Genomic DNA, 15,219 nt, shown 5'->3' on the forward strand with positions numbered 1-15,219 from the left:
AGGTAGCATTCGAATTTAGTCTTTCTTTATTCCCAGTGCAATGCTCTATCCATGTTATCTAGCTGCATCTGTGTTCTATAAAAAGCCTTTTATGATTTGCCCTCCACCAGTTGATATTGCCCTTCCATTCTGAAATTTCTTTTTTTTTAACCCTTAACTTCTGTCTTGGAGTCAATACTGTGTATTGGCTCCAAGGCAGAAGAGTGGTAAGGGCTAGGCAATGAGGATCAAGTGACTTGCCCAGGGTCACACAGCTGAGAAGTGTCTGAGGTCAGATTTGAACCTAAGACCTCCCTCTCTAGGCCTGGTTCTCAATCCAATGAGCTACCCAACTACCCCCCTGACATTTCCTTATATAACTTTGTCAACATATTTTAAATTTAGTCCTCTATTCTTGCTTTTTTTCCTCTAAGCAGTAAAAAGTTCCCAGAGGTCAATATATTATACCCCTCTACTAATCACATGTCCAGCAAATAATGATAGCAAATTATTGGCAGTTAATCATTTACTGTATTGAAATGAAATGGTCCTCAATACTGACAGGTCTTCTTCTTAGTCTTTTAACTCTTTTTTTTTTTAAATGGCCCCTTCAGGGACAACAATTCTAAGCAAAAATTATTGGAAAATCACAAGATAGAATACACTCACTTGTAGAATGTTTTTTGTTGGTGGTGTAGGTTAGTGGTCGGACCTGGAGTTGTGAAGACCCATCTCTGTGAGTTTAATTCTGGACACAAACATTTGCTATTTTTGGGACCCTGGGCAAGTCACTTAACTTCATTTGCTTCAGTTTCCTCATCTCTAAAATGAACTGGAGAATGAAATGGCAAACCACTCCAATATCTTTGCCAATAAAACCCCAAATGGAGCTACAATGAGTTGGATGCAACTGAAAATAGTTCAACAACAAGATCCACAAATCTAAATGAAAACTTATGGGAAATACACAAGAGAGAATATATTCGTCTGTAAAATGTAGATCCTTGATTTGAGGGACATACTTTTTTCCTCTTTCAATTCTCATCACTTAGCATAATAACTTAAAAATAATAGGTGCCTAATAAATGCTTGTTGAAATAAATGCAATTGAATAAAGTAAGTGAATTATTGTTTGATACCTGAAAATTAGAAAAAAAGGAAAATCATGTAGCTGTGTGGCTCCATGAATAGAGCACCAGACCTGGAGTAGAAAGTACCCAGGTTCAAATCTGGCCTCTGACATGTCCTAGTTGTGTGACACTTCCAAAGTCACTTTAACTGTTTGCCTTGCTCTTGACCTGTCTTAGAATCATTACTAAAACAGAAAGTAAGAGTTAAAGAAAAAGAAAAATGAGAACCATTCACTGGAGCTAGTAAGCCTTAAGGTCATCACTGAACTCATGGAGAATTGTCTCACATGAAAAAGAAATTTTCTTCAATCATTATCTATTGAAGAAATAGATACTTTCATCAAGATACAAAGAATAAGAAACTGATAACCTACCAGATACAGCGAGGAAGTCATCGATACTTGTAATGTCATCTACTGCTTCGGTGAGGACGTGGATGTGATTCTCCCATAAGCGTTTATACATGTCCATATTGGATTTGACCACCTGGCTTTTTGGTCGGGCAGCAAGAGCAAGGGCTGCATTGATAACCTGGTGGATGAAAAATAGAGACATATTGCTACCATGTGGAATAGGTACTGACATCTTAAAGAGGCCTTGGAGGTTATCCTTCAGAAAAAATATAAATTTAAATAGATGTCAAAGAAGGTAGCCTAGCAATATCAGATCTCAAATTTTACTATTAAGTATTAATCATCAAAATAGTCTGGTACTGGCTAAGGAATAGAAGGGTGAATCAATGAAATAGATTAGATACATAAGTATATAGGTATAAATAACCTTAATAACCTAGTGTTTGATAAAGCCCAAGAGCCCAGGTTTGGGGGTAAAAACTCACCATTTGACAAAAATTGATAGGAAAACTGGAAAACAGTATGGCAGAAAGTAGATGTGGATCAGTATCTCACACTCTATACCAAGGTAAGATCAAGATGGATATATGATTTACATATAAAGGGTGATACCAAAAGTAAATTAGGGAAACATAGAACAGTTTACTTGGCAGAATTGTAGAGAAGGGAATAATTTGTGATTAAACAAGAAAGAGTATTGTAAGATTTAAAGTTAAGATTTTTATTACATTAAATTAAAAAGTTGTACAAACAAAACTAATAAAACCAAGATTAGGAGGGAAACAATAAACTGGGAAACTTTTATAAGAAATTTCTCTGCTAAATTCTAATTTCTTAAGTTTTTAGAGAACTTAGTCAAATTTTTAAGAAAACAAGTCAGAGAACACTGTAAAATGTAAAATGAATGCCTTTGATTATATCAAATTAAAAAGTTTTTGTAAAAACAAAACCAATACAACCAAAATTAGAAGGAAAGCAACACAATGGGAGAACATTTTTGTAATAAAACTATCTGAAAAAGGTTTAATTTCAAAATATATAAAGAACTAAGTCAAATCTACAAAAAATCAAGCAATTCCCCAATTGACAAATGGTCAAGGGACATGAATAGGCAGTTTTCACAGAATGAAATCAAAACTATCTATAAGCACATGAAAAAGTGCACTAAATCCCTCCTGATTAGATGAATGCAAATTAAAATAACTCTGATGTACCACCTCATGCCTAACAGATTGGCCAATATGACAGCAAAGGAAAGTAATAAATGTTGGAGGGGATATAGCAAAATTGAAACACTAATACACTGCTGGTGGAGTTGTGAATTGGTCCAAACATTCTGGAGGGAAATTTGGAACTATGCACAAAGGGCTTTGAATGAATGCATGTGTTTTGATACATCCATATGACATCTGGGTTTGTACACCAAAGAGATGATAAGGAAAAGGACTTGTACAAAAATAGTCATAGCTATGGTCTTTGTGGTGGCAAAAAAAAATTGGAAAATGAGGAGGTATTCATTGATTGGAGAATGGCTGAAAAAATTGTGGTATCTGTTGGTGATGGAATACTATTGTGTGGAAAGGAATAAAGAAATGGAGGAATTCCGTGTGAAATGGAATGACCTCCAGGAATTGATGCAGAGTGAAAGGAGCAGAAGCAGGAGAACATTGTACACAGAGATTGTGGCACAATCAAATGTAATGGACTTCTCTACAACCAGCAATGAAATGACACAGGACAATCCAGAGGAACTTAGGAGAAAGAATGCTATCCAAATCCAAATCCAAATCTTTGGGAGCAGAAATGCATTAGAAAAGTATATGATCAAGCATGCAGTACAATAGGGATGTGATTAGGGTTTTCATATTAAAGAATCACTACTGCAAATATGAATAACATGGAAATAGATTTTGAACAATGATACATGTATAACCAAGTGGAACTGCTGGTCAGCTTTGGGAGGGGGGAGAATAAAAGGGGGGAAAGGAGATCATGAATCATATAACAATGAAAAAATACTCTAAAAACAAAATTTTTTAAAAGAATATGTCATTCTGCAATTGACATATGGTCACAAGATATGAACAAGCATTTTCAGAAGAAGATATCAAAGCTATCAATAATCATAAAATGTTCTAAGTTACTCTTGATTAAAGGAATGAAAATTAAAACAATTCTCATGTACCATTTCACACCTAAGATTGGCCAATATTATAGTAAAGGAAAGTGATAAATGTTGGAGAGGATTTGGCAAAATTGAGACGTTCATTTTGGAAATATACACAAAGGGCTATAAAACTGTGGATACTCTTGGATCCTGTAATACTAGGTCTCTATACCAAAAAAGATCATAAAAAAGGGAACAGAATCTACTTGTACAAAAATGTAGCAACTCTTTTTGTGGTGGCAAAGAATTGGAAATTGATGAGAGAACATCCATGAATTGGGAAATGGCTGAATAAATTGTAGTATTTGTAGGTGATGGAACACTATGGTGCTATAAAAAATGATAAGGAGGATGATTTCAGAAAAAAACTGCAAAGATCTACATGAAATGATGCAAAGTGAAATGAGGAGAATTGGGGAAACAATGTACATAATAATATTAATATTATACAACAATAAATTGTGTAAGTCTTAGAGACTTTCAGAAATATAATGATCCAGGACACTTCTGAAGGATTTATGACAAAAAATGTTATATATCTCCAAAGAAAGAACTGTTGGAGGGATGATGAGGTTTTCCTATATTCTCTGGGAATATAATTGTCCCTGTTCCCTTTCTCCTAGTCTTTCTTTGGGGTTCTTTTCCTATTGTCCCAATTCTCTTAGCACCAAAATTTCTATTTGTGGCTCTGCTAGGTTGTATTGCATAAAACATCTACTAAAAAAAAGATAATATGCTCTTGACACATTAAGTTTGTTATTCTGCAAGCCTCAGAGGCAAAGGCATATAATGGGCAGTCCTGAAACTCTAGAGATACAGGTTTGATCCCCCTAATATAGAAAATGATCAAGTATGGGGGACATCCAAAAGTTTAGGAAGAGGAGAGAGGACTGGACACAGAACTGTGAAGAATGTTGCTATTTTATCAGACTTCATGAAGCATCAGTATTAAAAAAAATAGAAAAAAAATGATCTCAGGGTTAGAAAGAAAACAAGGATAATACCAAGCTATGTGAACAAAATGAGAAGGTATTACAAACATAACAACAATAGTAAGGCATCCTGGAATAGTGGCTGAAGAATTGGTTTCTTGGTTCAATAGACATCATTTCAAATCTTGCTTCTACCATATACAGGGCTGCAAGTTCCTGGACAAATCATTTGACATCAATGCCTTAGGAAAATCTCTAATATTATAACTCAACTAGCAATTTTCAAGGCTTGCAAAGATGTTTCCTCAGCAGGAGTTCCCTATATGAATGAATTCATAGGTCCAACACCATTCACATTAAAAAAAAAAGGTGGAAGATACCCTCGAAGTACCGAGGTTCACCAGAATTGACAAAAGGCCATTGGTTTGTTCAGTTTTCATAAAAACAACATAAAAGGAATTCTTTCTGCTCATTAATTAATTGGATGTGTCTAGCTCGCTACAATTTATTGGCAACAGTTTTAGGTAGGAACTGGAAGCAGAAAAAATATTATTTTAATATTCTATTCCTTTTTTACAAGAGAAGGCATTAAAATTTAAGGGAATGAGGACCAGCTTCACAAGCAAACGCTTTGCTATACTCCTTGTCTTTGACTTCAAATGTTTATTAACCTTTTAACTTATGGTATAAACATGTGCACTCTGTGATAGCTCTAGTCTCTGGGGCTTCATTGGTACTGCCAAGGGGTAGCCATGAGTACAAGGAGTTGGAGAAAAAAATGGCAACTGCAAAGAGTAGCTTATTTTTCAAATACTGGTAAGGAACACTCAGTAGGAATGTGTATTGTAGGAGATGGGGCTGCTTACATTTTCTTAGAAAATTTCCTATTCTCCTACTGATTTAATTTACCTGACACAAATGACATAATAGGATGAGAAGAATAGTCCTTTTTCTCCCTTTATGCTCTTCTGTTTACTCAAATCCTAAAATCAGGCTCTATTCACAAGATGAACTAATATCCTTCAAGTCTAGAAAAATTGAGTGCTGGATCTTGGCCCTAAATTTTCCTTTTGTATTATTTGGAGGCAAAAGTGTGTGTGTGTGTGTGTGTGTGTGTGTGTGTGTGTGTGTGCGCGCACACGCGAATACATGCATAATACTATGCATCTATGTGCACACAAATAAAATATGTGTCTATACACTTACACACATGCATATGCATGTATATATATAGGACAGCTACATGGTACCATTCATATAGCTCTCCTCCTAGAGTCAGGAGGACCTGATTTCAAATCCCACATCAGATTCTTACTATCTGTGTAACCCTGGACAAATCACTTAATTTGCTTGCCTCAATTTCCTCATATGTCAAATGAGCTGGAGAAGAAAATAGCAACCCGTTCCAGTATTTTTCCAAGAAACGGGTTCAAGAAGTGTTGGACATGACTAATAAACTAAAAAAAAAATACATATATACACAATTCAGTATCCAAGTGTGTTTCCTGTTTATAGAACTGAAAACAAACACTTTGGTGATCAACCGGGCAATAAATATTACAGTGAACACAATCAAAAAGTTGGTGGTTTCATTTGACCAACTTTTGGTCTTTATTCTAATAAATGACCAAAAAAAGGACTTATTGAAATGCAAATGTTGATATATGCTTCATTTTAATTAATTGAAAAATTGACAATAAACTATATTAGTAATACATGAAAAATAGCTGAATAAATGAATGTGCCCAGAAGTTAATACATTGCCTCTGATGTGACAGTAGAAATATTCCATTCAACCTGATGTCACAATTTTTAAAGCCAAAAAATATCCCAGGAAAACTCTGATCATCTACACTAAGGTTAAATGTTTACAGAAATTATGGACTAAAAATAAAAAAGAAAGGATATGCAAAATGATGTGGATTGTTGTCCCCAATTTTAAACAAGAAGTACATTCTTCATTAAAATTCTCTCTGTTTTTGAAATGATAAATTATCACAGGCTTTCTTTTAATATTTCATCTAAGCCCATCAGTGCAAAGAAGCTGACAAAACATCTTTAGGAAAAATAACAGCTACCAATGGTGAAGTTTATTGGAATGCTAAAAAAAACTTAATCATTTAAACACAGACTATCCCCTAACCATCATACCCTCTCCCTTCATTGCCATATATTCTTAGTAGTTTACAGTAAAACATCTCCTCCCACTTCCCAAGGAATATCTTCCATGGGGAAAAAGAGTAACAAAAACAATTTGACATAAGGCACAGAATAGGAGAACTAAAATGGCATAGTGTCAGGTATCAGAAAGCCTGAGTTCTTGGCCTAGCTCTCATATGTCAGGTGATCATGAAAGGCATGGCTTCAATGCCATGGAGGGGTAATAGCCATTTCATTCTTTACCCTACTCAGACTTTATCTGAAATGTGCTCTCTGCACCACATTTTACAGAGGACATTGACAAGCTCCACCACACCTCAAGGAGGATTCTAAAGAATAAAGATAGATAGAAAGAAAGAAAGATAGATAGATAGATAGATAGATAGATAGATAGATAGATAGATAGATAGATAGATAGATGGATGGATGGATGGATGGATGGATGGATGGATGGACGGATGGGTAGATAGATGGATGGATGGGTAGATAGATGGACAGATGGACGGATGGATATATAGACAGACAGACAGTCAGACAGACAGACAGACAGACAGACAGACAGACAGATAGATAGATAGATAGATAGATAGATAGATAGATAGATAGATAGATCTCTTTTCTATTTATTCAGTATACCATATTTATTTCTGGCCTTGCTGTATCCCCCATTCAACTGCAGACTTCTAGAGGGTGAGTATTATTTTATTTACTGCATTTGTACTCCAAGATTATAACATGGAAGGCTATTTAATAGATGATTGTTGAGTGATTAAGAGTGCATGAGAGGAAGAAAAGATTGATATGTGTGAGGATGAGTGCATGTATGTATACATATGTGTGCCTCTGTGTGTCTGTTTAGAGTAAAGGGTAACTATTGCTTTCAAGTATTTAAATAGTGATATTAGTGAAAAGAACTGAATTTTGTTCTGCTTGGCCCTAGTGCATAGAACTTGGGAACAATATTTAAGCATGTTAGTAAACTAGCATTTATTAAGGTCCTACTTTGTGGTAGGCACTGTGCTAAATACAGACTAAATTTTGTTAATACTTATTCTATATAATACTATCCAATCCAATCTAATATTACCCAAAAATGTTTAGGCTACTCTGGAGTTAATGGATTTCCTAGTTGAAGGTCTTGTAGGGATTAGATTTCCATTTGTCTGAAAAGTTATAGAGGAGGGACAACTAGGTGGCTCAATGTATGGAGAGCCAAACCTACAAATGAGAAGTCCTAGTTTCAAATCTGCCCTTAGATACTTTTTTAACATTATGACCATAGACAAGTCACTCAATTGAACTGCCTAACCCTTACTCCTTTTCTGCCTTAGAAATAATACTTATTATCAACTCTAAGACAGAAGGTAAAAAAAAAAAATTAAGTGAGAAGGTTCCATTGAGTTAAAATTCAACTAATTATCCTTTAAATTCCTTCAAACTCTGATATTTTGCCATCATTTTTTAAACATATCTATACTTTAGTTTTCAAGCCAATTAAAAAAAGAGAAAATGATGAATATTGTGGAGTCAGAGGATCCTTTTCAGGTCAAAAGAACTTTGTTTCTACTGTTATTGATTTGTTTTCATGATTCCATTCATTGTGTGTTTTCTGAAAACATTTCTTTCAGATAATGTGACTGCAATGGGGTTTAATTTGACTACTTTGTAAAGAAATCTTGAGGTTGATATTGACACAAATTACCTATTTTATAGACAAAATTAAGAACATAAAATCAGTATTTGGAACAAAAAGATGCACCCTCTATTGATTTAAACTGAACTAAATTAATATTTGAAGGGCTTTAGATAATAACAATTTAATATTTCAGGGGTCTTGCCCTTTGTATTCGAAGAGGAGTAAAATGACATCACTGGTGATATCTTTTGATTCTTACATAAATTAGATTTAAGTGAGGTAAAGTTGCACAAAGTCATCAGCTTCACTCTCTTCCAGAGTCACCCAAGGCCAGTGGCTAGACAAAAGTCAGAATGCCTGATGCTGGTTCAGGATGCAGCAGATGACCTTGGCTTCTTCAAGTTCTCTTCAAGTTCTAAGCACTCAACAATGATTGCTTCCACCACCTTCAAAGTGGATGGAACAAATTGTTCTCATTCTTCCCTTCACATGCCTGGGATAAACAACATCCCTCTTCAACTCACCAACAGAACTGAAGCGTATTGGTTGCCCTGAACCTGGTTTAACCTATCTTGTGAGATGCTTTAGAAGAGTGTGACCACAGTGCATGCCACAGCTTCTTAGAGCCACAACACAGGTGAAAACTGGAGGGTAGGTGGAGACCAAAGGAGGAAGAGAGCCCTGAAAAAGGCTCAGCAAACCCTCACAACTCACACTAAAACCAAGAACACCAAAAAATAGACACCTACTTTAATATACAGAATGACAGATTTGGATTTGATGTGTGACATATATATTTATGTGTGTACATATATATGTGTGTTAGAGAATATGTTGTAACATATGTATGCTTACAAGTGTGTGTTTATACATATGAGTAGTGCATGAATGTTGTTTGTGTGTACATATATACATACATACATACATACATGCATATGTGTGTATTGCTAATGAGAGCCACTGAAAAATAAAAAAGGCATCTTCTAGAGTAGTGGGTTTCCTCTCACTGATGGTCCTTAACAAAGGATAACTATTTATTGAGTATGTTGTAGATGTGATAAATGTTAGATGATGGTGCTAAAGTCCCTTCTAGCTCTATAAATTCTATAACTTTAGAAAGTGAGTCAAACTCTGTGATTTTTATGGATGCTCATTGAAGAGGGTCATCATTATAAGAGGAGTTCAAAGAAAGGGCTCTTCTCAAGGACAAGCACAGTTTATGTTTTGTCACTGTATCACCAAGTATCTCCAATATTGCCAAATACATAAGAGATGCTTAATACATGAGTGGTTGATTGATTATAAGATTTAGCAGTATCTAATAGGGAAAGAGCAACCAATCCAAATTCTGATGCTATTTTCCACTTTGAACCAAATTCTGTTGTCACACCAAAAGGAAATATCATCACAAATTGGTTGAGTTTGCTTCAGTCTTTGAGCACATTTTGTCTTCTCCATATCTGTTTATTACAACATATACCACATTTTATCTCCAAGGACAATTGACTCATTCTTTACAATTGGGCCAGTAGAACCTCTGCCATAAATCTTAGTTGCTGATTTACTTTAAATAATAAGCCTTTTGAAAGATTACAATACCATTCATCATGGACGCCCACAGAGTTCTAACTGCAATTAATAACATCACACACTATTTAGGTATTACACTCTTGTAATCCACTTACTATCCAGATCAGCTTTTGTGCCATGATTGGACTGCTCACTCTTAAACTGCTTGTGAGGTATAACTTCGTTTTATGGTACAGGTACAGAGAAATAAAATCCCCTGTTACTGTTGCTAAAAGTGATCTCCCCCCAAATTCGAGATATTGTGTGACAGGGAGGTGTGGATACTGAGGGAATACACTATTTTCTTCAGAGGAATATGCCACTGGGCCACAGGTTGGAGATTTACAAAAAGAAAATACATTCAAGGTCACCTAGTTCAATTCCTACAATTATAGGTGAGGATACTGAGGCCTCAGAAGTAATTTAACTTTATCCAAGGGCATATAGGAAGGAATTAAATGTGTCTATTAAGCATCTGTTATGTCTAGTCACCTTGTCAAGTATTTCATAAATATCTCTTATTTGCCTCACAAAAAGTTAATGAAATTGCTTGCTATTATTAGTCTCATATTATAGGAGAGAAAACTGAGGCAAATAGAAGTAATTTTCCCTAGGATCATACCCAAGGCTATATTTGAACTAAAGACATTCTGATTTCAAGGCCAGAACTCTAGATAAGATGCATCAGAGCCAAAATCAAACCCAGAGCCCTCAAATCTCCAGATATTATTTTTTTCCAACCCATATATCATTTTTTTTCAATAATTGGCATCTCTGGCTTCCTAGCCACACTAAAATAAATATTATGATAGCAGAGTCTAGGATATTAAAAAAAATTAAGAAACCAGGGAGATAGCAATTCTTGAGTTGATCCTTAAAGTCTTTGGAATTTTCTTGGACCTAGAAGAGATTGGGCTCTCTTGGTATAACTCTCTGGAGTCCAGAAACATTTGCATACCACAATGAGGAACTGCCATTAGGAAGAAATGATTCTCCAAGGTGAGAAGGATTTAGAGAGGTGATTCTAAAAAACATTCCTTTGGGCAGAGAGTTCATGTATTAGAAGCCTGTATTACTAACATGAAATAGACATCAAGAGATTGATTTGGTAATACAATGGGCTAGTGACATTCAAACTCATATACCCTGATTCTAAATCCAGTACACCATCCACTAATGATGCTGTCAGCATTTGAATAATCCAGGAGTTAAATGTACACAATACCAGGAGGATGAATGGGGTGGGGAGTAACCAAAATAAAAGGTAAATGAAATAATAAGAATTTATCATATATATGTATGTATGTGTAAAATATATCAATGATTATTGAAAATTTTCTGAACAGTGTCACACTTGTGCCTTACAATAATACCTTATAAAAGGGCTAGGATAGAGACTGGACCCATGTCTTCCTGGTATAGACATCTCCTGGTATAGAAATTTCCTTTATCATTATAGTTCAGAACCTTCTCTGTAACCTAGAGTCATGAAAATCGCTTAGGGTACTGAGAGATAAAGTTACTTGCCCATAGTAGAATAGGATAAATGAACATGGAATCTGATGGCTTATTCTAGTTAAACCCTTTGCCCTTCTTTTCCCAAATCCTTGTTTGATCCAGTTTGTCTTTATGCTACCCTCTACTCTTAAGTTCTCTGTACCTGATGCATCTTGCAACATTACCACAAAGCTAGTGTGTGTCACAGAGAGGATGCAGAGGAACTTAAGTATTATGTCCCTTAATGCATTTCTGGTGGAGTTGTGAATTGATCCAACCATTCTGAAGGGCAATTTGAAAATATGCCTAAAGGGCTTTAAAGAACTGCTTGCTCTTTGATCCAGCCATACCTCTGTTGGGTTTATACTCCAAAGAGATAATAAGGAAAAAGACTTTTGCCAAAATATTTATAGCTGTACTCTTTGTGGTGACAGAAAAAAATCAACCTGGAAAATGAGAGGTTGCCCTTCAATTAGGAAATGGCTGAACATATTGTGGTATCTGTTGGTGATGGAATATTGTTGTGCTCAAAGGAATAATGAACTGGATGAATTCCATGTGAACTGGAAAGACCTCTAGGAATTGATGCAGAGTGAAAGGATCAGAACCAGGAGAACCTTATACACAGAGACAGATACACTGTGTCACAATCAATTGTAATAGACTTCTCTCCTAGCAGCAATGCAATTGTGAAGATTGAATTTAGCTGATTGTAACAATGAGGATACTTAGCCTTCCTTTATTGGAAAGATTAAATTGTAATCTCCTGATTGTAACAATGAAGGTACTTATCTCTTCCTTTATTGGGAAGATTGAAATGTAGTCCACACTCTATTTTTAGATTTTAATCCCCAAAAGGTGATAACTCAGTATTTTAAGTAGATCTACCCATTTTAAATACAAAAAGGTGTTAAGTAACTACAAAAGGTGAACTAACCAAAAAAGGTGTTAAGTTACCCAAAAAGATATAATCTAACCAAAGACGGTGTGAACTAAAGAGTGGGCAGTCCTGGAGAGGAGCATCTGCTCTGATTGGTGCCAATGGTGGCTCTGGCTTAACCCAGGACCACCCAGAGGTCTGTGGCTTTGCACATGTCTGTTGAAGGCCATATTCTCAAATAATTAAATATCGATCCTTTGCTGCAGCCCTTCCTAAATCCTGTTACCCTGAGTAGGGTGGAGATTGGAATAATTAAATTTTGATCTATGCTGCAGCCCTTCCTATTGTTCAGCAAAAGGTTTCTGTCCTAAAGTAATCTTAAGAAGGGAGGAGGAGGAACCTCCCTTGCCAATGGGGTTCATATTCCAATGGTGAAATTTCCAACATTTACAAGTCTAAGAAATTTTAAGGTTTACAAATGTCAAATAATTTATTGGGGTACAAGCAAGAAAGGGATGGCAAGGATGTCAGGCAGGAAAGTGGGAAGCCATATAGATTTTCCCCTCTTGCAGGTTGGCCCACCCAGAGTCTGGAAGTCACAAGCTTCTCAGCTCTGACCTCTCCTTTTTGCCAACTGTTTTTTCTTGTCCCTGCTCTCAACTAGCTAGATCTTGAATATATGAGTGCAGGAACAGGTAAGGGAGAGAGAGACAGAGAGAGAAATCCTAGGGAAAGGGTCCATGCATGGCTCCCTTCAAAAGTCCCAATCCATAATCCCACTGAGAACTTTAGACTGCTCTCACTGAGAGTCTTAATGGAGGTATTCAGGGTTTCAGAAGGGATAGTAGATCTCCCAAGAAATAGGCTTCTTCTCTGCTTAAGGGAATCTACCTCTCTCCTCTACCTTCCCCAAGCCAGAAGTGAGCTGCCAGTTAGATCTTCAAGCTTCTGATTCTTCTTTGGAATTCTCAGTTTTTTATTCTTGCCCCTCCTCCACTCTCTTTTCAGCTAGTCTCTCTCAGAGACTGTTCTCTCTTCAATGTAGAATGTCTCTTCTCTTCTCTTACAATAAGTGATGAAGAACTGAGATAACGTGATTTCCCATAATCACAGAGGTTCTCAGATTTAAAGCCAAGGGGAAGGCTTCCTTCCTTATTCTCTCCCTCTCCAATGTACTATTTTTATTTATTTGTTTGTTTGTTTACATGTTGTTAAAGCTTATTCAAAGCAACCACCACCTACAATCAGTTTTCCCCTGTTGTCAGTACTCATTTCTTAATTACCTTGAATTTCTTTCTTTGTTTTTTCTGTCACTGATTTTTTTTTCATTATCAGAAGTGCCCTATAAAAGACTTTCTCTGACAGAGAAGCTAGCCACATTCTCTGTAATGCTTGATTTTCCAGAGCTGCCTTTGGGCATGTCAGGTTAAATGACTTGACCAGAATAATACAAGAATATTGTGGCTGTAAGAATTGATCTACTGCCAACCTCCCCGGAGACCAACTCTATCCCTTAAACTCTGACTTTGCATTTGCATTTAGTCCACATACAGATTATAGTTACTTTTGTATATTTTACGTTTATTCCCAATAGAACATAAGATCCTTGAGGAGAAGGTCAGTTTTCTCTTTTGTCTTTGTAGTTTTAGTATCTAGCATAGTGCCAGGTTTTTCAAATTAATTTATTTTATTTTAATTAATTAATATACTAATTAATTTTGATTAATTTAAATTAATTAATAAAAGCTGTTTCTTTATTTGAATTGCCAGTTTCTCTTAGCATCTACTCCCAAACTTTTTTTTTTATGTTGGCACATCCCTACCTCTCAATCAATTAAATTAATTGATCAATCAATCAACATCTAAGTGCCTACCCTGGTGTCATGCACTGAGGACTCCTTCAAGAAGCTCACAATTTTGTGGGGGAAACAACATGCAAATGAATACATACAAAGCCAACTCCATCAAGGATCATTCAGAAATAAATAAAAGAGGGAACATATTGTATTAATGAGTTTAAGGAAGGCTTTCTATTAAAGACTTTAGCTGAGTCTTAATGGAAGCCAGGGAGGTCCATGCTTCGAGAGGAAGAGGAAAAGCATTCTAAGCATGGGGGATGGCCAGAGAAAATACCTGGAACAGAGAAATGGAACATTTTGTCCATTAATAGCCAGGAGGCCAGTGTCCCTGGATCCAAGAGTATGTGTTTGGAAATAGGGTATAAGAAGCCGGGAAAGGCAAGAGGGAGTCGTTTATGAAGAGTTTTAAATGCCAAACAGCAAATTTTATAACTTTTCTCTTTATGTTGGGGGATATTTCATTTTAGAGGATATTAGAAACAATTTTTCTTTGTTTTTTTTTCATTTTAAGACCCACCTATAATAACTTAGTCATGACTTAGCATAGTAACCAGATACCTGAATTAACTGAACACAAATGTCTTCAATAATTTTCACCCAGAGTCCCTCTGTCTCATCTACCCTTCAAGTTCACTTGTTAATTCCTGACAAAGTACTCCTTTTCCATTTTGCTGCCATTCACGTCTGCTTGATTTAACCACTACAGAATAGGCACAAGATACCAGCATCCCCCAAAAGAGCTTCATTTGTTATGCTTTTAACATAAACATTTCAAATTCTTATTACCTGTGGCTGTTTAAGGCAGCAACTCTCACACTCCATGATAAGCAAGAAAGCAGTTTCATTTCCATAGTATTTACTATCATAATTTATATGACATGAAGTATATTTCACCAGGGGAGGCTCAACATACTTAATAAAAATAAACTTCTTGAAAGGAAGGTAGTATCACATGGGTAAGTAAATTTAAGAGATGCTAGATAGAACAAACATGAGCACACTAGAGTTAAAAGAGCCATTTCTTGAATCAGGTATCTTGAGTTTGAATCTCCCCTCT

The 15,219-nt window shown here is 35.8% G+C and overlaps 1 protein-coding gene across 4 annotated transcripts in view; it reads right to left on the reverse strand.

Annotated features, from left to right (window-relative positions):
• The window catches only part of CTNNA3 (catenin alpha 3), a 2,164,949-nt gene that overhangs the window by 728,810 nt on the left and 1,420,920 nt on the right, over window positions 1-15,219 (reverse strand). For all 4 annotated transcript variants that reach the window (XM_056819226.1, XM_056819225.1, XM_056819237.1 and 1 more), the window contains one exon: window positions 1,484-1,640. In XM_056819226.1, the coding sequence (XP_056675204.1) occupies window positions 1,484-1,640 (157 nt within the window). The remainder of the gene's footprint in view (window positions 1-1,483; window positions 1,641-15,219) is intronic.

Source organism: Monodelphis domestica, chromosome 1 (genome assembly GCF_027887165.1).
Source record: "Monodelphis domestica isolate mMonDom1 chromosome 1, mMonDom1.pri, whole genome shotgun sequence".
In the NCBI taxonomy this organism is placed as follows: Eukaryota; Metazoa; Chordata; class Mammalia; order Didelphimorphia; family Didelphidae; genus Monodelphis; species Monodelphis domestica.